At 48.2% G+C, this 22,614-nt stretch overlaps 1 protein-coding gene across 1 annotated transcript in view; it reads left to right on the top strand.

Annotated features, from left to right (window-relative positions):
* SHB (SH2 domain containing adaptor protein B) overlaps window positions 1-22,614 on the top strand; it is a 149,958-nt gene that overhangs the window by 83,603 nt on the left and 43,741 nt on the right. The window contains exon 3 of the mRNA XM_032240123.1: window positions 10,088-10,303. Coding sequence (XP_032096014.1) covers window positions 10,088-10,303 — 216 coding nt within the window. The remainder of the gene's footprint in view (window positions 1-10,087; window positions 10,304-22,614) is intronic.

Below are 22,614 nucleotides of genomic sequence, written 5' to 3'. Positions count from 1 at the left end.
AATGTGGCACATAGTAGGGGCTCAGTGGGTATTCAAGGAGGAAGAGCAGGCACCCCACTTGCCTGTGTAGTTGGATCTTACAGTGAACAAGGATTTAGAAAGCAGCCTCCTAAGTAGAAGTGGTTCCTTTAAAAGGAGTCCCCTTTAACCCCTGCCTTTGGCCCCCAGAGCAGCAAGCGCGCCTCAGTGAGTCTCCACGGGGGATGGCGCCAGAATGTGGGCCTGCAGCGGCTCCGATGCCTCCCGCACGCAAAGGCAGTCACTGGAAGATGCAGAGTGACGGCAGAGCTGAAGGACACGGCATATCATTGCAGACAGCGCTCCATGGCGAGGTCTGAATAGCCTTTTTACTCACAGTGAAGGCAATTAGTTGTCATCAAGTTTGCAGACTTTGTCTCCCCTCTAGTAGTTCAGGCCAGAGGGGATCACGAGAAGAGCCTGTCCTATACCGATGACCAATGGAAGGGAGCAAACCCAGGCACCCTGACTGCAGACTTGGGCCTTTCCCTCGCCCTAGGGCTGAGCATAAAATATCCAGCAGTACAGCTTCCGCCGGGCAGCCACAGGCCCTGCTCTGCTTCCGAGGTGACCATTGTTCTTGTCCCACAGCCATGCTTTCTTGGTGCCCGCCCTCTGTTGCATGGGTGTTTCTGTGCTTGCCTGGAAAAGAGATGGCAGAAGAACTCCAATTAGTCAGTCTCCTGGCTCCTAGACAGCTCCGAAAACTAGACTAGATAGAGGAGGAGGAGGTGGGGCCTCCTGCCGTGTGACGGTTGGGGTGGCTCCAGCTCCATCTCTGAGCTGCCCTGCCCTGCCCTGCTCTGCCCTTGCTGGCCTGCAGCACACCCCAGAGGCCCCCTGCTGCCCTGTGCCACTCACCCTCAGCCTCCGAGGGACCCCTGAATTCAGACGTTGAAGCACCCTGGTTGGGGGGAGTATTCTTCTCTAGAAGATGTTTGAATGGTTTAGATGGGGAGAAAGTCGTCTCCCTTTCGATGTGGCACCTGGAACTTGGCTGGTTTTGTCACGTGTCTAATTAGGAAGAGCCACCTGCCACTCCCGCGGAGCTTATCACTCATTCCCTGGTGCCCGGTGTGCTTTTAACACCTCAGGGACCTGACTTCAGTAGATGCCCTGGCCCCCAGAAGACCAGAGACAAGACAGACTGATTTAAAAAAAAAAAAAGATGCCAGAAAGCATCTGGGAAAGGCCAGAGAGCCCTGGTCCAGGAGTTAAGGAGCCTGGGACCTAGTCCTTGTGACTTTCTTCCCTTCCCCAGGCCTCGGTTTCCCCTCTGTAAAGTGGGGTGACTAGACAGACATGAGATCTGCCCTGTGTGTTTTACATTATGTATAAGAACTGACCTGGATGGCTCCCAGATGGGGGTGTCAGATTGTCAAAGTGCCACTGAACTCGGGAGCTGTGGACCCAGAAATGGGAACAGTCTCCAAAGTTGGTGTTGGGACCCTCCCATTCCCAGTGCAATGATGCCCTCTGAGGCTTTAGTCAGCAGGCCTTCTGTGGCTCTGCCGGTAAAGACAGCCTCGGAGGAGGAAGAGTCTTGGAGATGCGGCTCCAAAGAAGCCTCCGGGAGTGGTCATTGAAATGATAATATTCACTAAATGCCTTCTACACCAGGCACAGTTCTAAACATTTGATGTATGTGGATTCATTTAATCCTCGTAACATCTTTCTTCAGTGGGTGCTGTTGTCTCCCCTCTAGAGTTGAGGAAACTCAGGTAACGTGCCCCAGGTCACCTACTGGAGCCAGGATTTGGGCCAAGCTGTCTGGTGTGATCGGTGTTTTCACCCAGCACCCAGTCCTGCTGTGCCTGTTGGTTCATCTGGGCTGAGAACTTTGCCTCCTTCCAGGTGGTTGGCATGGGGCAACCCCAGTCAGTGGCAAGTGCATCATTCCAGTAATGCAGCCCTTCCTGACACCACCGGGGCCCTGAGCCTAATCTACCTGCAACCCTGGCATCTCAGGCACAGATCCCTGGTGGCTGCAAAGCCATGTGAAAGAGATCAGATGGCACACGTGGCATGCCCACCACTGGCAGAATAGAGGTTTCTTGGGCTGAGAGTTAGTGGCAGGGCCTGGGAATGGAGAGCCATACAATTCTACCTAGCTCTGTCACCCTATGATTAGGGAGTGGTATGAATTCCCAGACAAGCCCAGCTGGGAAAATTAGAAGTGAAGGGCCTACAGGTCAGCGTCTGTCATTTCCAGTGATGCTCCTGCACGTCTGTGCCAGCCTGTGTCCTGCCCAGCTCCTCCCTGCCCAGAGGTTCCTGGGCATTGCTCCTTAAACATTCCTAGGGGTGCTGCCCTGCAGTACTTCAGGCCATCGAGAAACCCACTTCCATCTGCCTCCAGCATCATCTCCAACTGGGTACCTATAAGTCCCCAGCCCTCCTGAGCAACCTCATGTACACCTTAAGCTTCTGATTTCCTGGGCCTCTGCCTCGGTTATTCCTCTGTCTGGTACCCATTTTCTCTGCCACATCACTGTACCATGATCTCCTGTTTAAATTCTTTAAGGCCCTCTGAGATTCCTCTAATGGAAACCTGTCTCTTAGTTATCAAATTGGGGTATCAGGTCTGTTCCCATTAAGGGGCCTGAGCTGAAGTCTGTCGCTGTTTGGAGCTCTGCCTCTCCTACCAAGGGCTTCATGAAGGCCTTGTCCTCAGGTGAGCCACCACGCCTAGCCCATCTTTGAAAATATATATTTGAGACTCTCCATAATGAAATGTTTAGGCATACCTCATTTTATATTGCACATTGCTTCATTGTGGTTTGCAGATATTGCATTTTTTTTAATAAAATGAAGGTTTTTATCAACCTTCTGTCAAGTAAGTCTGTCAGCATCATTTTTCTAACAGCACGTGCTCACTTTGTGTCTCTGTGTCCCGTTTTGGTAATTCTCATAATATTTCAAACCTTTTTTACTATTATTATACCTTTTTTGGTGACCTGTGATCACCATATGTTACTATTTTACTATTTTGATGTTTCTATTATAATTGTTTTGGGGTACCACAAAGTGCACCCACATAAGATGGTGAATTTAGTAAATGTTATGTGTGTTCTGACTGCTCCACCGACTGGCCATTCCTCTCTTTCCCTCTCCTTGGGCCTCATAAAACACAAGAATGTTGAAATTAGGCCTATTAATAACGCAACAATGGCCTCTACATTTTCAAAGGAAAGGAAAAGTCACACATCTCTCACTTTAAACCAAAACCTTAGAAATTTTTGGCCTAGTGGAGAAGGCATGTCAAAAACTGAGATCAGCCAAACGCTAGGCCTCTTGCACCAAATAGTTAGCCAGGTTGTGGATGCAAAGGAAAAGTTGTTGAAGGAAACTAAGCGTTACTCCTGTGAATACACAATTGATAAGAAAGCAGAACAGCCTTATTGCCAATGTGGAGAAAGTTTGGTCTGGAAAGAAGCTCAAACCAGCCACAAATTCTCTTAAAGCCTAATCTGGAGCAAGGCCCTAATTCTTCAATTCTATGAAGGCTAAGAGAGTGGAGAAAGCTTCAGAAAAGCTAACAGAGGTAGGTTCATGAGGTTTAAAGAAAGACGCTATCTCCATAACATGGAAGTGCAAGGTGAAGCAGGAAGTGCTGATGTAGAAGCTGCAGCAAGTTATCCAGAAGATCTGGCTAAGATCACTGATGAAGGTGATCAGGCAAAACAACAGGTTTTCAGTGTAGACAAAGCAGCCTTCTATTGAAATAGATGCTATCTAGGACTTTCAGAGCCATAGAGGAGAAGTCAATGCCTGGCTTCAAAGGAAGGCTGCCTCTCTTGTTAGAGACTGATGCAGCTGGTGACTGTAAGTTGAAGCCAGTGCTCATTTTCCATTCTGAAAATCGTAGGGATCTTGAGAATTATCCTAAATCTACTCTGCTCTTGCCCTGTGAATGGAACAATAAAGCCTGGATGACAGTTCCTCTGTTTACATCATGATTTACTGAATATTTTAAGCCCACTTTTGAGACCGACTGTTCAGGAAAAAAAGATTCCTTTGAAAATATTACTGCTTATTGACACTGCTCCTGGTCACCCAAGAGCTCTGCTGGAGATGTACAGGAAGATGAATGTTGTTTTCATGCCTGCTAACACAACATCCATTCCGCAGCCCATGGATCAAGGACTAATTTCAACTTTGAAGTCTTATTATTTAAGAAATACATCTCATAAGGCTACAGCTGCCATAGATAGTGATTCCTCTGATGGACCTGGGCAAAGTAAATTGAAAACCTTCTGGAGAAGATTTACTATTCTAGAAGCCATTAGGAACATTTGCGATTCATGAAAGGAGGTCAAAATAGCCACATTAACAGGAGTTTGGAAGAAGATTCCAATCCTCGCAGATGACTTTGAGAGGTTCGGGACTTCAGTGGAGGAAGTAACTGCAAATGTGATGAAAATAAGAAGAGAACTACAATTACAAGTGAAGTCTGAAGATGTGACTGAATTGCTGGAATCTTAGGATCAAACTTGAACAAACAAGGAGTTACGTCTTATGGATGAGCAAAGAAAGTGTTTTGAGATGGAATCTGTTCCTGGTTAAGATACTGGGAACATTATTTAAATGACAACATAGGATTTAGAATAGTACATAAACTTCGTTGATAAAGCAGCAACAGAGTTTAAAAAGATTGACTCTAATTTTGAAAGAAATTCTACTGTGGGTAAAATGTTACCAAACAGCGTTTCGCTACACAGAAATTTTTTGTGAAAGGAAGAGTCAATCTATGTGGCAAATTTTATCTAATTTTAAGAAATTTCCACATTTGAGGGAAGGGGCATGAAAAAAATTTCCACAGCCACCCCAGCTTTCAGGAACTACCACCCTGATCAGTCAGCAGCCATCAACATCAAAGCAAGACCCTGCATCAGCAAAAAGATGACTCACTGAAGGCTCAGATGATTGTAAGCAGTTTTTGGCAATAAAATATTTTTTAAATTAACATATTACTTTTTTAAGACAGTGGTATTGCACATTTAATAAACTACGGTATAGTATAAATATAACTTTTCTATGCATTGGGAAACCAAAAAATTTTACAGGTGACTGCAACCATGCCGGGCTAATTTTTGTATTAGAGGTTGGATTTCACCATGCTGGCCAGACTGGTCTTGAACTCCTGACCTCAAGTGATCTGCCCACTTTGGCTTCCCAAAGTGCTGGGGTTAGAGGTGTGAACCACTGCACCCAACTTTGGTGAGGGTTTTTTGTTTGTTTGTTTCAGGGAGGCACAAAGTTGGTGAACACTGGAGCAAGTATAGCTTGTTGCTTGTGGACTGGGCAATCTTTTAAACCCTCATCAGATCCACTCAGGATTATCACCTGCTCTCTTTGAGCCCAGCCCTTGCCTTCTCCACATTCCCACGGGCAGGCCCCGCCACAGCCGCAGTCTGTGGGCAGCACACCCACCTAGCCCTCCTAGTGAACAGGCCCAGGCAAGTTCTTAGGGTACCTTTCAATTCTAACATTCTCTGATTCTAAAGAAAATGCTTTATTCTTCTGTTCTTTCTATGTATGTAGCTCCACTTATAAACCTTTCTGCTCCGGAGGTCAACAGAAACCCCCAGTCTGTTAATGTTTCTGCTTTCTACCTAAGAGGCATGAAATTACAGCCTGCCACCTAATATTAAAGATCATTTTGCATGAATGTATAGATGGTGATGTCCAGATAGCTTTTGACTGAAAACATATGGTCACAGACTCCCCTGTGAGATTGGTCTCTGGACTGTCATGGATTGGCCCAGCTGATAAGGAGGACAGGCCTGGTAGATAGGCAGGAGGCAGCAACATCTGGCGAGCTGGGCTGGCACAAGGGCCTTTGGTTTCCTGGGGCTGTTGGTGAACCTCTCCCAGGAGAGAAGATGCTCCCAAATGAGCATTTTCTCAGGGAAAGGGCTTCCTAAACACACACAGCTCCTAGAAGCCCAACGTGCTTAAAATCATATTTACTCTCCTGTGGCTTAAAATCATATTTGCTTTCATGTGTTCCTCGTCTTAATTACATTTTTTCTGCACTGGTGTCTTTATTCATTATTTAAAACAACTTTCGAAAATAATTATGCAGTAATCCCTTCTCCTCTACACAGTAGCTGTTTACCTTCCTGTATTAGGTTTTTCAGCTCTTAGTGTTGTGGATATCTGAACTACAACATTGCTGTATTCAGAGTGTAGATATTACAGGCCTAATGTGTGATGTTAGTATTTACCAGTGCCCAGGCAAGGAGCAGAATTCCCTGTGGGGTCCTGCTCACATTGCTTGAGACTTGTTTAGAAAGCCTGCATTATGCTTTGCCCTCCACTCGTAAGAAATCTTGTATTTTACTTTTTAGCTAAGGATAATTTCATGCATGCTTTTCCATGTCACTACATAATCTTCAGATTTATCATTTTAATGGCTACTTAATATTCCATCCAGTTAACATGCCATAATTTACTTAACTGTTCCCTATTGTTGGGGCCGTAATGAAAATTTGAATTCACCGTGTAAGATGGGGGAAGGCTTGTTTTAATTTTACCGTTAGAACATCCTCTGCTCTAACTGCATGCCATTACTCGCCCAGCTTTGGTAAGGCGCAGATGCTTCTGGACCAGTAAATCCTGCATGAGAGGTGTGTACACAAGTCCCTCTGATTTAATAGCTAATCTATTCACTGCACATGTTTTCCTTTAAGGCTGGTATTTATGTAGAATATCCGTCTCTTCTGAATATTGTTAACACTAAACTATGCATTTGGCATATTGTTCCAGATCCTTTATCACTGCTGTCAGGGACTTTCATAAAGTATCTGGAATTTGGGAGTAAACAGTGGTTTCTGGCTGTCAGTTCTCTTTCATTTATCCCACCACATTCACTGAGTATCTTGTTGTAGCGAGAGTGAGCAAAAGCACTCCCGGTTATCGGGGGGCCAACAGGAAGTACATCTGTGAATTGTTTGTGGTTCCTTTAGATTAAATGCCAAATTGCATGAAAAGTGCTTCATCATCTGTAGAGTACATGGGGTGGTTGCTAGTCCTGCTTTTGCGAAGGAGGGTGAAGAGGAAGGTCGTTTTCCCAGGTCAGTGCCTTCTTGGCTACCGTATCCTCAGCCCCCATAATTCTGCAGACAGGAAGCTAGACTTCACTCTCAGAACCGAGGAAGACAAATGCAGGTGATGAGGACCCTACAAAGCAGTAAGTAGCAGATCAGATAGTTTAGTAGATTTAGTGATTTACGAAGTTGTCCACCATTCTTAACAGTTGGTCTTCACCTTAAAGTGACAAAGTCCTACCACTCAATAGCTTTTCCCTTCTCTTTTCCTGTTTCTCCTTCTGTAAAAAAGGAAGCATCATCCTCAAAACTAATAATGATCCCAGTTTACTCATGGGACCCAGTAAAAGCTGTGTTTGCCAGAGTATGGGACATTTTCTCATAGATGTGATATTAGGTGTCCTGAGAACTACATGGTGAGGAGGTTTTTCCCTTTTTATTCTTTCTCTTTCCGGAGAGAGAAAATTATTCATATTTGCCAGAGAAAGTGTCTGTTTGCTGATTGCATTTCCCACCAGCTCTCCAACACTTACACATCTCCCCTCTCAGCAGAGAAAGTAAGCCCCACGCTCAGCCTCCCAGCAGGCATCAGCACCTACCTCAGTGGTTCTCATTCATTCTGCTTAGTATCTATTTTTGGCAAAAAATAATGGCTCATGGGATGGTGATCTAAAGTCTACTTTTTAAATGAATTTATTTTATCTAAAAAGTGAGGCAAGATAAATAAAAATGGTAAGTAACCACCCAGTTACTACTGCCACCCAAGTGGTAGGCAGAAATGGCCCAAGTCATGAAGTCATATGACTAAACAAAGTTTGGGAAATACTAGCATAAAGTTAATTCATGTAAACACTAATGATCATGGGCACAGCATTCTTGGCTTCTGTTTCATCAGGGCGTGTGTCCACATGAGCTGCCCTGGATCATAAAGCCCGGTCTGAAAGCAGCTCTTTTGCTCGGAAGGGCTGATGTCATTTGTGTGCGTTTTATCAGCTGCTCTTCAAGGAGCATAACTCCCGTGGCTTCTGCTATATCTTTATGCCATCAGAACTCTGATTTTGGGAAGGCCTCAAGAGAGCATTGAGCTCACTTATAGTCCTCAACCCCTTTTGCATCAAGCCTCACCTCTACTCCCTCACCTCCTTGGACCTGGTGCTCCAGACAACAATGACAGTGAATATTCATAATCAAGGACTATTAGCCCGAAAAAGAAAGTCAGACACATGCTGCAACATGGAAGAACTTTGAAAACACTATGAAACTGAATGATTCCACGTTATTCAGGATGTGCCTAGAGCGATCAGATTCATAGAGACAGAAAGTAGAAGGGTAATTGTGGGGCCTGGGGAGGGATAATAGGGAGTTGGTGTTTAATGGGTACAGGGTTTCAGTTTGAGAAGACGAAAAAGTTCTAGAGATGGATGGTGGCAAAGATTACCAAAAGTGTGAATGTACCTAATGCGACTGAATTGTACATAAATCGTGGCTAAAGTGGTCAATGTTGGCTGGGGGCAGTGGCTCACACCTGTCATCCCAGCACTTTGGGAGGCTGAGGCAGGCAGATCATATGAGGTCAGGAGTTTGAGGACAGCCTGGCCAACATGGCAAAACCCCATCTCCACTAAAAATACAAAAATTAGCCAGGCTTGGTGATGCACATTTGTGATCCCAGCTATTCGAGAGGCTGAGACATGAGAATTGCATGAACCCAGGAGGTAAAGGTTGCAGAGAGCTGAGATTGCACCACTGCACTCCAGCCTGGGTGACAGAGTGAGACTTCATCTCAGATGAATAGAATAGAATAGAATAGAATAGAATAGAATAGAATAGAATAGAATAGTCAATGTTATTACATGTATTCTACCACAATAAAAAATAAAGTAGGCAGCAAGCACGTTCTTTCCAGCCGCATTGCATTGGCTTGCCTTGGTCCTACAACCAGGAAACTGCCCCTCTCGTGTTTCCACTTGTCAGAGCTGACAGTTCACATGCCATCTCCCTTCCTTCCCACCCTGCCACGCCCAGCCCTGCACTGAGCCCCCCTCGACACCAAGCATGATGGTAATTTAGGCACATGTTGTGTCTGCTGGGAACAGTGGGCTTCCTGAGAGCAACCTCCATGGTAAACCTTCCCCACATTCCCCACTTGGGCCATGCACGTAGTATCCATGATCAAACAGCAGGTCAAGTTTCCCTGTTCGACCAGGAAGTGCCTAATTTTAGCATCCTAGCATCCATCTTTCCAGCTACCACTGGCCTCCCAGGACTGAGCAGCAGCCAAAAGGAACACCTCCTGTCTGAGACCTCATCTAGACAGGCAATCACCCATCAGCCCACACCGGTGCCAGGTCTTAGCATCTTCTTTAGAAGATTAAGAGCTTTCTTTCTTTATTCAGAAGTGAAGCTGAACAGCCTCTCCAATCCCTAGATGAGCTCAGTCTGTTTAGAAGATGCTCTGGGGGAGATAGAAGAAAAGGGAAAGGGTCACTCGGGCTTTGCAGTGGAGAAAATTGGCCTCTGGTCTCCTTGGGGAGGCTTTTATTGGTTCTTTTAAATGCATGTGTGAGCTGGTGGGAACTGCATGACCCAATCTTCTCCTTGTACCTATGAGGACTGAAAGTCCAAAGAGGGCAAGGAACTGCTCTAGAGGGAAAGACCCCAGCTTGTCTATGAAGCAAGGGGTCAGAAGCTCTGTGTGTTCTGGGCGGGTGTCAGGGACACACCTGGAGCATCGTGTTCACATCTGGGCTCTGCCTCTTAAGACTGAGATTCACAAGTGGATGGAGGCAGGGCTGTCATTAGGTCTGTGAGCCTGTGAGCCTTGGCTCAGGAAAAGCAGAGACCCGGCATGGGGGGTTGGCAGGGTAGGTAAAACCCAAACAGGGGCCTGTCTCTGTGTCATCCTCACCTCCCCGCTGGCAGCTCTGAGTTTGTGGTGCTTCCGGGTGGGAATCCAGGTGAGGAAGCACATACTGCAACATCCATTTCATCTCTGCTTTCTTGCTTTTTGCCTGCAGAATTTCAGAGGCAGGAAAGTGTCCGGTCCCAGCATAAAGGTATCCAGTTATATGACACCCCTTATGAACCCGAAGGCCAAAGTGTTGACTCGGACTCGGAGTGCACAGTGAGCCCCCGACTGCGGGAGAGCAAGCTGCCCCAGGATGACGACAGGCCCGCCGATGAGTACGACCAGCCTTGGGAGTGGAACCGGGTCACCATCCCAGCCTTGGCAGGTAAGGAGCCCTGACCCCGCTCAGGAGGCAGCTGCTAAGACATGCTCAGCACTCACTTTGGTCCCAGCATGTGCTCAGGACAAACTCCAGGGCTGTTTAGTAATCCAGCTGGGTGGTCCTTTTTCTCAGTACCCTCAAAGGTATAGGCTGCAGAGGAAAGGGAGTGGTGAGGAAAGGAAGACCAGGCCAAGGAGAAATTCTGGGCCTGGCTTCCAGGGTCTCGGTGTTCCAGCCTCCGCACTCTTCAGAGACGGACAGCTCAGATGCTCTCATTGTCTGGCTGTCTTGGTCCTACTTATTGATAATGCCCTGGCTCACTGAAGCCAAGATTTCAGTTTTCAGAAGGAACTTTCTGAGAAAGTGAGAGGAAACCAGTGTGCACAGCAGCTCCTGTTGGACCTGAGCGGGCTCAGTGACCCCATCCACCCCTGGGAGCTGAGCTAGGCCTGCACAGCTCACAGGGCCTCTGTGTCTCCTATCCCAGCTTCGGCGTGCACCCACTAACAGAGCATAGGCAGTGGGCAGAGCCCAGCTCCTCCCAGATGACTGTACCCTGGCCAAGAGCTCCTTGAGTGACTTGAGTGTCCCCTTCCTCCCCACTCAAAGGCTGCTTTTCTAGAATGTGGGTATCGGTCACAATTCTAGAACTCCTCTCTCACAGCCCTTTTGAAAAGTGATCTTGGGCACATGCATCCTAAGTCATAAACCTAAGCGCATACCTTTGTATTCTAATCCCACTCCTTAGAAGTTATGATGCCAAAGTTATGATAAATTCAGAAAAGGCATTGTTTATAATCATGGAAAATTGAGAGCAACCCAAATGTCCAGCAATGGGGATTGGATTTCTGTGCGTCTCTATGGTGGAATATTTATTGTGCAGCCACTAAAAAGTGATGTTTATCAAGAGTTCATAACTACTTAGAGAAATGCTTGTGTCTAATTAAGAGATGAAAAGCCAGATGCCAAACAGTTTTTACGTATCTCAGAGTTTAGGCATGTAATTTTGAGTGAGTAACATTTAATTCCTACCACATTGACAGTCATAAAGGGAAACTTATTCATTTGTTTAAAATTTATTTTGCCTTAAATCTCCCTTTTTTTTCACATACGACTAGACTCTTCCTCCCTTTCTAATCCTGAACAGTGAGGCCTCTGCCCTGCCCTTATCCCAGGCCCCTTAATTGCTGTTGTAGCCATTTCAGTACACATTACTCACAGTTCCTTGGATATAGCATGCCCTGTGCAAATCCCATTTTTCTAGCTAAAATGCCCTTCCCTGCCTGTCTTATCTGGAACAATCCTGTGCCTCCTTTGAGGCCCAGCTTACATATAACCATCTCTCCAAGCCCTCCCCACAGACTCAGCCATGCACCCCGCAGACTCCTGCTGCCTCTCTGAGCCTGTCGGGTTGCATGTACACATCACTGCAGGACCATTTCTCACACCACATCAGGGTTAGTTCTGTAGGTGTTGGTCTTGCCTGCCAGGCTGTGAGCTCATCAAGGACAGCCTGTCTCGTCACCTTTCTGTAGCCCCAGCCCCTAGCTGAAAGCCAAAGACAAGAGTCATCCTGTGGCTGGAGGTCCTGGGTCCACCCAGGTCTCCCCTCTGCATTTACAGCCTCTTCTATTCCCTTGAACCAAAGGAATCCAAGGACTGTCCCCTGGGCACGGCTGATCAGGGGCTGTGTTTCTCTGGGTATGGGAGGAACTGGGGCCACCCAGGAACTTGCTCTTTGCAAACACGAGTTTGATTAAAGGGCTAAAAGGGCTCATGTGGCAACTTTCCCAGACACTGAGGGCTCACATTATAGTGTAGCACCACAGGCAGGTGTGGGACCTCACCCTCCCCTGGACTGACCATCTGCGGGCCACTCAGGGGCTGCCCTTGCCTTTGATGCTCTAGTCTAGTCTGGCATCTTGTTACTCAAAGTGTGGTCCCTGAACCAGCAGCATCGGCATCACCTAGAGCTGGTTAGAAATGCAGGGTCTGAGGTCCCATCCCAGTCCTACAGAGTCAGAATCTGTTTTAACAAAATCTCAGGTGATTTGTGAAAGTGAGAAGTACTTCCCCTATAGGATATCATCTTTCAAGAAAACTCTCAGGCCAGAACTTCCCCGCTTCTGCCCAAAGGTGGTTTTAGGACTCCTATTCGAAAAGAGTTAAACTGTTCTAAAAGAGTTTAGAACTCTTGTTCACAAAGAGTTCAGATAGAAGAGTTCATAAAGGTCTCAGATAGATCTGTCTCATTAGAATGAGTTTCTGAGCCTATAAGCATCCATTTTGGCCTGGGTTTTGTGTGGCAGAGTTGCCATCACAGGTGTCATGAGCAATCTGAATTATTGGGCTGTTGATAGAAGATAGACATCCAGGTCTGTGTCTCATCTGGTCACCAGCTTCTATGGGTCCTGCTCCAGGGCAGGCGCTGCTGTGTTTTTCCTAAGCAGTTTTTGGCTCAGTTCTGCCTCCTGGATAGAGAAGGAGGAGGCCATCTCACCAGGGGCTGGAGAGGCTCTGTGGACACCAGCCTTTTCTCCCTGTGTCTGTGGACAGAGCCTATCAGGTGCAGTGTGGGCAGGCAAGAAGCATCCTCACTGTTTGCTGTTACTGGAGGGAAAGTGGAGAGGTGGGTGGGCCACCTCTCAGATGATGAGGGCGAGTTGAAGCAGCTTGGTTGGATTGCTGATGTGTCACCACAGTCCCGTGTGTAAGCCCAGAAGTTCAGCTGTCGGGGAATGATGGTGAGGACCCCCACCTGAGTACCTGAGTCAGTGTTGTGTGTGCATGTGACAGTGTATGTCCACCTGCATGTGTGCGAGTGTGTGTACTCATTGGTGTGGTCAGTGGGTAAGGCAGCACTTGGTGGGGCCCCATCCTTAGCATAGTAACTGTTGGAAATGCCCTACGCAGTTTTTTCTTGACTCCTGGGACTCTCTGCGCTGAGTCTTAGGAGCCTGGGGTGCAGGATCCATAGCTGGAGGAAGAGCTGTATGGGATGGAGTTGGCTGGGCAAAATCATTACCCTCTCCTTTCACCCCTTATATTTGCTGATTCTGCAGGCTTGGCCTAGATGGGGAAACTTGGTCTGGGAATGGGATTGATGCTTTCAAATTTCCAAAGGGTGTAGAGTATGGGGGCCTCTAAGGGACAGACCTGGGCCTGTCAAGAGGGGGAGTCACAGGGATGTAGGACCCAGGTAAAGGGTAAGAATTTTGGTTAGACAGCAATGTGTGTAATGAGCTTCCCAGCACTGGGTTTGCAAGCAGCAGCGTGAGTGAGGCAGGGCTCTGACGGAGGGTGTGTACTGGGAGGTCGGTCTGCAGCCAGCTCTGGGGACGCATCCTGGCTTCATTTCATCAGAACCCCAGCATGCTGGTCAGAGACAGGGAGAGGGGAAGATGGCTGAATTAACTCCATCCATCTATGAAGCAGAAGTGCTTTCCAGCTTTCAAAGTGCTGTCCCAAATTGCGTTTGTGAAAAGAGGCACCTCTCAGGCACTGCCTCAGCATTCTCCACCAGAGCGCCCTTCTCAGGCAATGTTTCTGGAAGTTAGCGCCTCCATTCCCATCTCATCAGGCTGGCGCTGCCGCCACGGGAAGGCTCAGTTATCACTTCCCAGTTGTCATGAAAGCAGCTTTTATAGTGTGTGAAGTGACCTCAACTTCTTAGGAATGAAAGTTACCCCATCTCTGAGAATGGCTAACATGGAATTTAATTGGGGATTCAGGGAGTTGTTGGTGAGAAATACTTGGAGCTGTCTGAGGAGCCTTGGGTGTTCGTTGCCTGCTCTCCTCCAGGAAGCTGACTATGGCCTCACCAGACTCCCACTCCCGTTTATCGGATCCCAATCGGACAAATGCCCGGTCAGGTTCTACCACTAGCTACTGGCTGCAGGGAGTGGGCTGGGGCTGGAGCTCTGCCTACACAGAGAGGTGGTGTGACCTCCATCAAACAACCAGCCCCCTTCCCACCCGGCAGAGACACCTGTCTTCCAGAGTGGGCTAGACTCTGTTCCTGATCTACTTTGAATCACCCTGGGAGTCTTCACAGTGACCAACAAATTGCAAGGCCAGCAGGTGGGTCTAGAAATGGCCTTCTTGCTCTGTCCCAACCCACCCACCCCAGATGCAGCTTGGGCTGACACGAGGCCTATGTGGCCCTTCCTGCTCAATGTTGGGAAGGGGACCCTTGTCCCCTTCAGATGATGTCATGGTGTCTGGGGGTGGTGCAGGTTGGTGTGGCAGGTCTACCTGGCTGCTGGGCTTTGTGGCACAGATTGCAAGATGGACAAATGGTGCCGGAGCAGAAAGTGGCCATGTAGGGAGGGGACCATAGGCAGGGACCAAGGAGCTGTGGTGGATAGCCGGTAGAAGCAGACCCGGGTGGGGGTGGCATGGATTTGGTGTCTTCACATCTCTGAAGGACCAGTGTGAGGACTGAGAATGAACCTGTCCTGGGAGTCTCAGTTTCCTCACCTGGGAAGTGAGATCAATAGTTCCCATTTCAGAGGGGTCTTGGTGAGGCTTGATGGGTGTCACATCAGGAAAGCGCTAGTGCTGTCATTGCTAGTATTTACTGAGCACTTGCTGTGTGCATTGTCTCATTCCGTCCTCACGATCACCCTCTGGGAGGTTAGTTTCCTCCTTTTACAGATAAGGAAGCTAAGGTCCCATGAGAAGAAATAACTTGGCTGGGGGCCTAGCCCATGGCTAGGCCTGGGGGGCACCATGGGAACCCGGGCTTTCTCGGCTAGCACTGGGGGCGCCCCGGCTGAGGGCGCGCGCTTCTCCGGGGCTCCCGGAGGTGGGGAGGCCACCCTGGAGAAGACAGCAGCACAGGAAGACAGCAGCACATGGCTGGCGGGAGGTGGGCCACCTTGACAAGCTTAGTGGAAGGGGGTCTGTTCAGACAACTGTAATGGCAGCAGCTGCCAGTCATTAGAGAAGCTAAGTGTTCTATTAAACACTTTACAAGCACTGCCTCATTCACTCCTGCAGCACTCTTTAGGAGATATTGGTGTCATGGCTAGTCAGCAGCAGAGCCGGACTTTGAACCTGCCAGCTCTGACTCCAGAGCCCTTGCCCTAACCCAGTCAAATGCCCGGGCTCCCTGGTGTGATCCAGGATGCTGCAGGAAATGTGGTTGGAGCTCTCATCCTCCCATGGCCCTCAAGAAGTGTCGCATGCCCTTCATCTCACTTGCACTAATTTCTGCCACATCTACACTGGGATATGTTACTGGGTGGTGGCTTCCCACCTGAAATGGTTCCAGCCAAGGATTTTGTAGGGGACTGGGTCCTGGAGGTTCCTGCCTTCATTGGATTGGGCGGGAACCAGCGCCATCCCATAGGTTGGTCATGTTCTGCCACATGAGAGGGGCCCTCGGCACAGAGAGGGGTCCACATACCATAGAGTCCCATTCTCCCTACCCGTCTGGAGAAACTAAGGCTCAGAGTGGAGAAGGGAACAGCTGGAGACCTCACGGCAGAGCCAGTCAGGCCATGCACAGGGAATGACCAGCATTTCCTTTTAACCCAGTGAGTAGAATAACGGCTGTGTGTTTAATAATTTGCACTTGTGTCTGAGAAGTAAGTAACTGCAGCTCTTGAGCTTGATGGAGGAGCCAGATGGCAGCAGGGTATGTGAAGGGCATCTTTCAGACCTTCTTGAGAAACTAAGTCATTTCGACTCGCCGTCTGAAGCTTTGTCTCCATGAAAGTTACTCTTCAGGCGGTGTCCTGGGCTCAGCCAGGTCTGCCTCCCAGCAAAGATAAAAGACAGACACATGACTCAAAAAGTGCTCAGCATACTTATTTCAGGTACTTATCTGTCTTCCCACTAGCTCCTTGGCGGTTTCTCTGCCGTAGAAGTTTAGGACAGTGTCTTGCATGTTGGGACCCATAAGGCAGTGGGAGGAGTCAGACAGTCCCAAGTTCACATGCCAGCTCCACGCTTTACCGCTTCAGGACCTGAGACCGACTGTTCAGTCTCCCTGAGCCTTAGTTTACTCATCTGTAAAATGGGGATGATCACCTTGTCACACTGGATCTCTATGATAATTAAATAAAGGCAAAAGATCTGAATGAAAAGCTATGGTAAGCTCTGCACCTTCCCATCCTACAACTGACATGTCTGTGGATTGCTTGGTTTGCCTGGAGCAGTGAGTCTTAAACTTGCATATCTTAGAATCACCTGGAGGAAGTGTTATACAGATTGCTGGGTTCCACTCCCAGAGTTCATGATTCAGTAGATCTAGGGTGAGGCATGGGAGTTTGCGTTTCTAACAAGTTCCCAGGTGATGCTGATGCTGACATCTGGAGACCCCACTTTGAGAACTTAGAGTCTACAGAGTACATGCTTTGTATTAGCTGTGGGGTGGGGGTAGAGTTGGGGGGGGAAGCCACCTCTTCCAGGAAGCCTTCCCTGACACAACTAGTTCTTTCGCCTCCTCGGTGCTCATACTGCACCCTATTCTGGAGTACACTGGCTTATTCTGAAACAGCTAGATACACACTTGTCACTCTCAGCGTGTGGGGTGCTTACACTGTGGTGTCACCTCTTAGCCAGCTTCCCTCTTGAGTTTTGACACCTTCAGAGCCTCATCAAGTGAGGCTAAAAGGGCAAAGAAAGGGAAAGTAAGGTCCTAGGTATGTCTGTTTCCTAAACAGCTGTGAATCATCTCAGAGCCAGCTAAACCAGCTAATTTAAAATAATCCTATTAAGGTAAGGAAGGGTGGGGAGGAACTAGGAACAGGAAATTAACATTTATTGAGCAATAATTATAAACCTGGCATGGGTTAACCCTACAAAGCCTTGCAGGGTAGGGGGTCACTTCATTGTCGTCATTCAGATGACAGTACTGAAGCTCAGAGAGGGTAGGCAGCTTGCCCACAGTCACACAGCTGTGAACTTGGGCCAGTCTGACTGCAGAGCACTTGTTCTCTCCACCGCTGCGTTGTTATCCTGCGTGTGGCTGGGGTCAGGCTGGACATTCCCTTGCATACCGGTACAAGGCAGAAGCAGTTGCACCCATACCATGTTGCTCTTGTGACTTGTTACGGTCCCCCAATAAACACAGTTGCCCTGAAGCTGGTTTAGCTCCACCAATGTGTGTAGGGCACTGCTCTGCACTTGATATTCCCACCGAGCTATGTGACTCATCTTCATGTGCTCAGAATAAACAGGGCCCCAGCATCTGCAGAGGGTTCCTCGGGAGTCTTAGACCCAGCCACCACCACCTATCCTAGCCAGGAGAATGCTGTCTCTTCCAAACTGACTCCCCTCAGGCTCCTGTGATGCTTTCTGTCCCTTGCATAGCTTCCCAGAATGCCTTGAGCCTGAGGAAATTAACGATCGTGTTTGTACCAAATGCTTTTTGCTATGTAATGAGTAACAGTTGTAATTAATGTTTAACACGTGTGAACAGCAGGTCTGCCCAGGAAAGTGGGGTTTCAGTGAGAGATTGGAATCACTTGCTTCCTTTGGCTAATGTGTTACTGAGGGACAGGTTTTTCCAGTTGGTTTTTCTATTTGATGTATGAATGGATTCGTTTAGTAATCTAAAAAAACGAAGAAAAACATCAATGTTTAATAGCTTTGGTTCATCTGCTAATTACATCAATAGAAATATTCCTCCAAGTGTCTTTGTCTACTCAGTGGAAAAAAACCAAAGATTTGATAGAATACCTTTGCTCTTCTGTTTGGCAGCTCAGAGATCTTCATGTGGATGGAGATTTTTAAGTTCCCTGAGGTCAGAGACCCTGCCTGTCTGGTTCACGCTTGTGATCTCTGCCTGGCACACAGTGAGCTGTCAGATATTCGAGTAAATCAGGCTAGGCATTGTGGCTCACACCTGTAGTCCCAGTGCTTTGGGAGTCTGAGGCGGTGAGATCACCTGAGGTCAGGAGTTTGAGACCAGCCTGGCCAACATGGTGAAACCCCATCTCTACTTGAATCCAGGTCTCCTGAATCCTGGAGGCCCCTTACAAGTTCAGCATAAATCCTATATGCAGTATAATACAGTCTCAAAAACAGCCATAGTAACCACAGTGATACATCTATGAGCACTTGCTGTGCCTGCAACTCTCAGTGCACAGTACCACCCCCACTGTACAGATGAGGAAACAGACAACTTGTCCCAGGTCATCCTGCCAGCAAGTGACAGCACAGGACTTTAAATCCAGATACCCCTGGCCCCAAAATACAAAATTAGCTGGGTGTGGTGGCAGGCACCTGTAGTCCCAGCTACTTGGGAGGCTGAGGTAGGAGAATCACCTGAACCCCGGAGGTGGAGGTCGCAGTGAACCGAGATCACTCCACTTACTCCAGCCTGGGCAACAGAGCGAGACTCCATCTCAAAAAAAAAAAAAAAAAAAAATAGTATTTGAGTAAATCAGGTCTCAGGAAAACCAACCCCGTGTTCTCTTAGGAGCAGTAGAATACTGGTAAATCTTGTGGCCTGCCCACACACAGATGGTGTGTTTTTATGTCTTTCTTGTGTGCTGTGTGTTTATCTGCCTCCTCACCAGGTGACGCAGGGAGGGCATTTGTGAATAGCTGTTGTCTGCTGCGGCAGCCACCTCTGGTCTCAACCCCCAGGGAGAAGTGGTCAGCATGTCCCTGGCTATCTGAGGATTGGCTATGAATCAAGATGCCACACTGTAGGCCTGGAGACTGGTGTGCTGGTTGGGGGCAGGCAGCCCTGGCAAGCCATGTTTGTGGCCAGTACCTGGCTTGTCCCCCCAGCTCCCACTCCCTGTCTCTCCTGGCCTCCCTCACAGCCATCCACGGTGGGCAGTAGAGAAACATACACAGCAGGGCTGGGGCTTTGGGTCTTATGGACAAGGAGACTTGTTTCCACAAATGCCCAGCTGGCCCCTTGCAGGTTCTTGGGCTTGTGGATGGGGGAAAAGTCACTTTTCCAGGCTCTAGGATTCTAAATAAGTGTCTGTGGGAGTCTGCAGGTGAAAGTTTCAGGAGACGTACCATATCAGACATGTAGGTCCTAGGTATGTTTGACAGGTGAGCCTGGCCTAGAACTCAGGAAGGAACTTAGATGCTGGGGCCAGATATATCTGGATTTAAAGTCCTGTGCTGTCACTTGCTGGCAGGATGACCTGGGACAAGTTGTCTGTTTCCTCATCTGTACAGTGGGGGTGGTACTGTGCACTGAGAATTGGGGGCACAGTGAGTACTCACAGATGTGTCACTGTAGTTACTACAGTTGTTTTTGAGACTGTATTGCATTGTGCACAGGATTTAGGTTGAACTTGTTGGGGGCCTCTAGGATTCAGGAGACCTGGATTCAAGTCCAAGTTCATATCTAGCTGTTGACTTTGGGTGAGTCAGTCTTTTTTCCAGCCCTCCATTTCCCATCTGTATAATGAGTTATAACAGTAAAGATGGCTTGCTTTGGCAGCTGTAGAGGCCTCTGCATTTGGGTTATTTAATCATCTTCATCAGGCTTTATCTTTAGATTTCCTGTAGCCAAGCAGCAGCCCTTAGGGTGGGGTCTTTGCTCCCAGTAATGACATTCATGTTTTCTCTGGGATGTCACAAATAAGAGGAGAAAGGCATGTCCCTTCTGCCAGGCCCACCATCCCATCCAGGCTTGGACATGTGTGCGCGGTGTTCCTGGAACCCAGGCAATGTCCTGGCACCTGCCTCACAGCCTTCCTGATTGCCTGCTTTGTGGTGAGTGGCGGGCCGCCTCTCCTCACAATGAGGACCTCTGTTCTCAGGCACCTCCCTTAACAAGTGGCAGCACAATACCCTGAGGCCTGTGTGTGTCTTTTCGAGGCGAACACAGAGGCCTCTTGTTGGTGATCCTGGAAATACAAATCAAACATTTGCTGAGTCACTCATTGTTCTACAGGTACCTGGAAGGAGCCTGTACTCACTGGGCAGGTGGGGTAGGTGGGTGAGCAAGACTCGCTGTTGAACTGGAGGGAAGAAGGGGCCTCATGTGTCTGGGCCTCGGCTGTGTCATCTATAAAATGGGAATTCTAATACTTGTTTTACTGTGCGTTGCTGAGGGTCAGATGTAGTACATTGTTTAGAAAGCTGAAACAGCAGAGGCCTGTTGTCACGGGAACAGAGTTTCAGTCATCTACAGGTGTTAGTATGTTGTTGAGAAAGTTGATGGCATTTTCACAGACTCCGGGGGTCATGTCGTCTACCTCACCTCCTAAACCAGTGCCTAATCTTCCTTCCTTGCCTCTTCCTGGGGTCACACAACTACCTGGGCAGCAGCCCCTTCTGTGCTCTCCACCCCAGCTCTCCCCACTCTCACCCACCTTTCCCTTTCACCAACACCCCAGAGCCCCAGCCTAGCTGTTGGCGCTGTTCAGGAACCCCTGCAGGGACTGTGTGCAAGGCCTGGGGCACCTTGATTCTGCCTCTGTACCTTGTTTTTATAGAGTACTAGAACATTCGTGAACCAACACCAGGCCCGAAACAGTCTTCAGGCCCCTCCTGTCTGCCACGTATGGTTTACAAATGTGGCCCATGTTCATTCCAGCTCACCCACAGAGGAGCTCATGAAGCCTGTGGTGGCTGAGAGCTCCTTGCTAGTCAGTCTGCACACGGTGCCTTGTTTTTCATCATTCTAACCTTTACTGCCTCTGCTTAAACTCCATCTTACACTGGAGAACTGAGAGGGTCATAGACTTCAGGCCAGAAAGAAGCAGCCAGACAGTCTGAACTTGGAGAACCATGCCAGTCTTCTCTGGGGCCTGTTGCTCCGTTCCAGTTCTCTTTGAATGACCCCCTATCCCCAGGGGCCACTGCCTGCACCCTTGGTCAGTGGTGAGGACAAGAGGATGTCTGGCAGATTATCAACTCTTCTCTCATTGCACCTCCATAGGGAAAGGCACTCCTGGGTAGGGGGCTGCCCAGGACTGCAGTCCCAAAGCAGAGAGCTCAAGGGCTAGAGCTGGGACCCACTGCCTGTCATAGCAACCTGTTCCTATTGGCCTGGGCAAGTTACCTGACCATCCTCACTTGTAAAAACATGTGCAGTACCCATCAATGATAGACTGGATAAAGAAATTGTGGCACATATACACCATGGAATACTATGCAGCTGTAAAAAGGATGAATTCATGTCCTTTGCAGGGACATGGATGAAACTGGAAACCATTATTCTCAGCAGACTGACACAGAACAGAAAACCAAACACTGCATGTTCTCATTCATAAGTGGGTATTGAACAATGAAAACACATGGACACAGGGAGGGGAACATCACACACTAGGGCCTGAGGGTAGGGGGCTAAGGAAGGAATAGCAGGGGGTAGGCAGAGTGAGGAGGGTTAGCTTTAGGAGAACTACCTAATGTAGGCAATGGGGAGATGAATGTAGCAAACCGTCACTATGGCACGTGTATACTTATGTAACAAACCTGCACGATCTGCACATGTACCCCAGAACTTAAAATATAATAAATAAATACAAATAAATAAATAAATAAATAAAACATGGGCCATAATAGCACTGACCTCATAGGTTTGCCACAATGACTAGAGGAGAACGTGGACTTTAAGTCCTCCATGGTGCCTGCCCATGCACAGGAATCACTAAATAAAGGGTAAACTGGGCCAGGCATGGTGGATCCTTCCTATAATCCCAGTATTTTGGGAGACTGAGGTAGGAGGATCACTTGAGGCCAGGAGTTCAAGACCAGCCTGGGTAAGATATTGAGATGCCACCTCTACAAACTTTTTTTTAAAAAAAAACATAGCCCACCCTGGTAGCATGCACCTGTAATCCCATCTGCTCGGAGGCTGAGGCAGGAGGATGGCTTGAGCCCAAGAGTTGGAGATTACAGTGAGCTGTGATCATGCTACCTCACTCCAGCCTGAGTGACACAGTGAGACCCTGTCTCTTAAAAAAAAGATGAAGCCATTTTTCAAAACTGTTCCAAAAATCACTTGAGGAGGAAGTCCAGCTCCTCAGTTTCCTTTCTTGGCTGATGAATGGAAGGTTTATAGTCCTGCTGAGCAGGGTACAGATTTGTTCCTTCAACAGATATTGAGTATCCACTGTACATGAGGCACCATTTTAGGTATTGGGGATTTAGCCTTGAACAAAACAGAATGAAATGCCCTGTGCTCTTGGAGGTTCTGACTCCGGAATTTCAGCAGGAGTCATAGAAAAAGAGGTGGTTTCTGATACAGGCATTGTATCAGAGCATACATGTGACAGTGGGTCGGGGTCTCCTGCTTACAGGGGGCCTGCCTGGACCTTGGTACATCATCTATTACCACTTCCAGAATCCTTCACAGTATAGGTATTGTCAGCCCTGGCTTGCAG

The sequence above is a fragment of the Sapajus apella genome, unplaced genomic scaffold (assembly GCF_009761245.1).
Source record: "Sapajus apella isolate SASKATOON/1434 unplaced genomic scaffold, GSC_monkey_1.0 scaffold46, whole genome shotgun sequence".
Taxonomy (NCBI): domain Eukaryota; kingdom Metazoa; phylum Chordata; class Mammalia; order Primates; family Cebidae; genus Sapajus; species Sapajus apella.
Note: the sequence above shows the minus strand (reverse complement) of the source record. Positions and strands in the feature narration are given on the sequence as shown.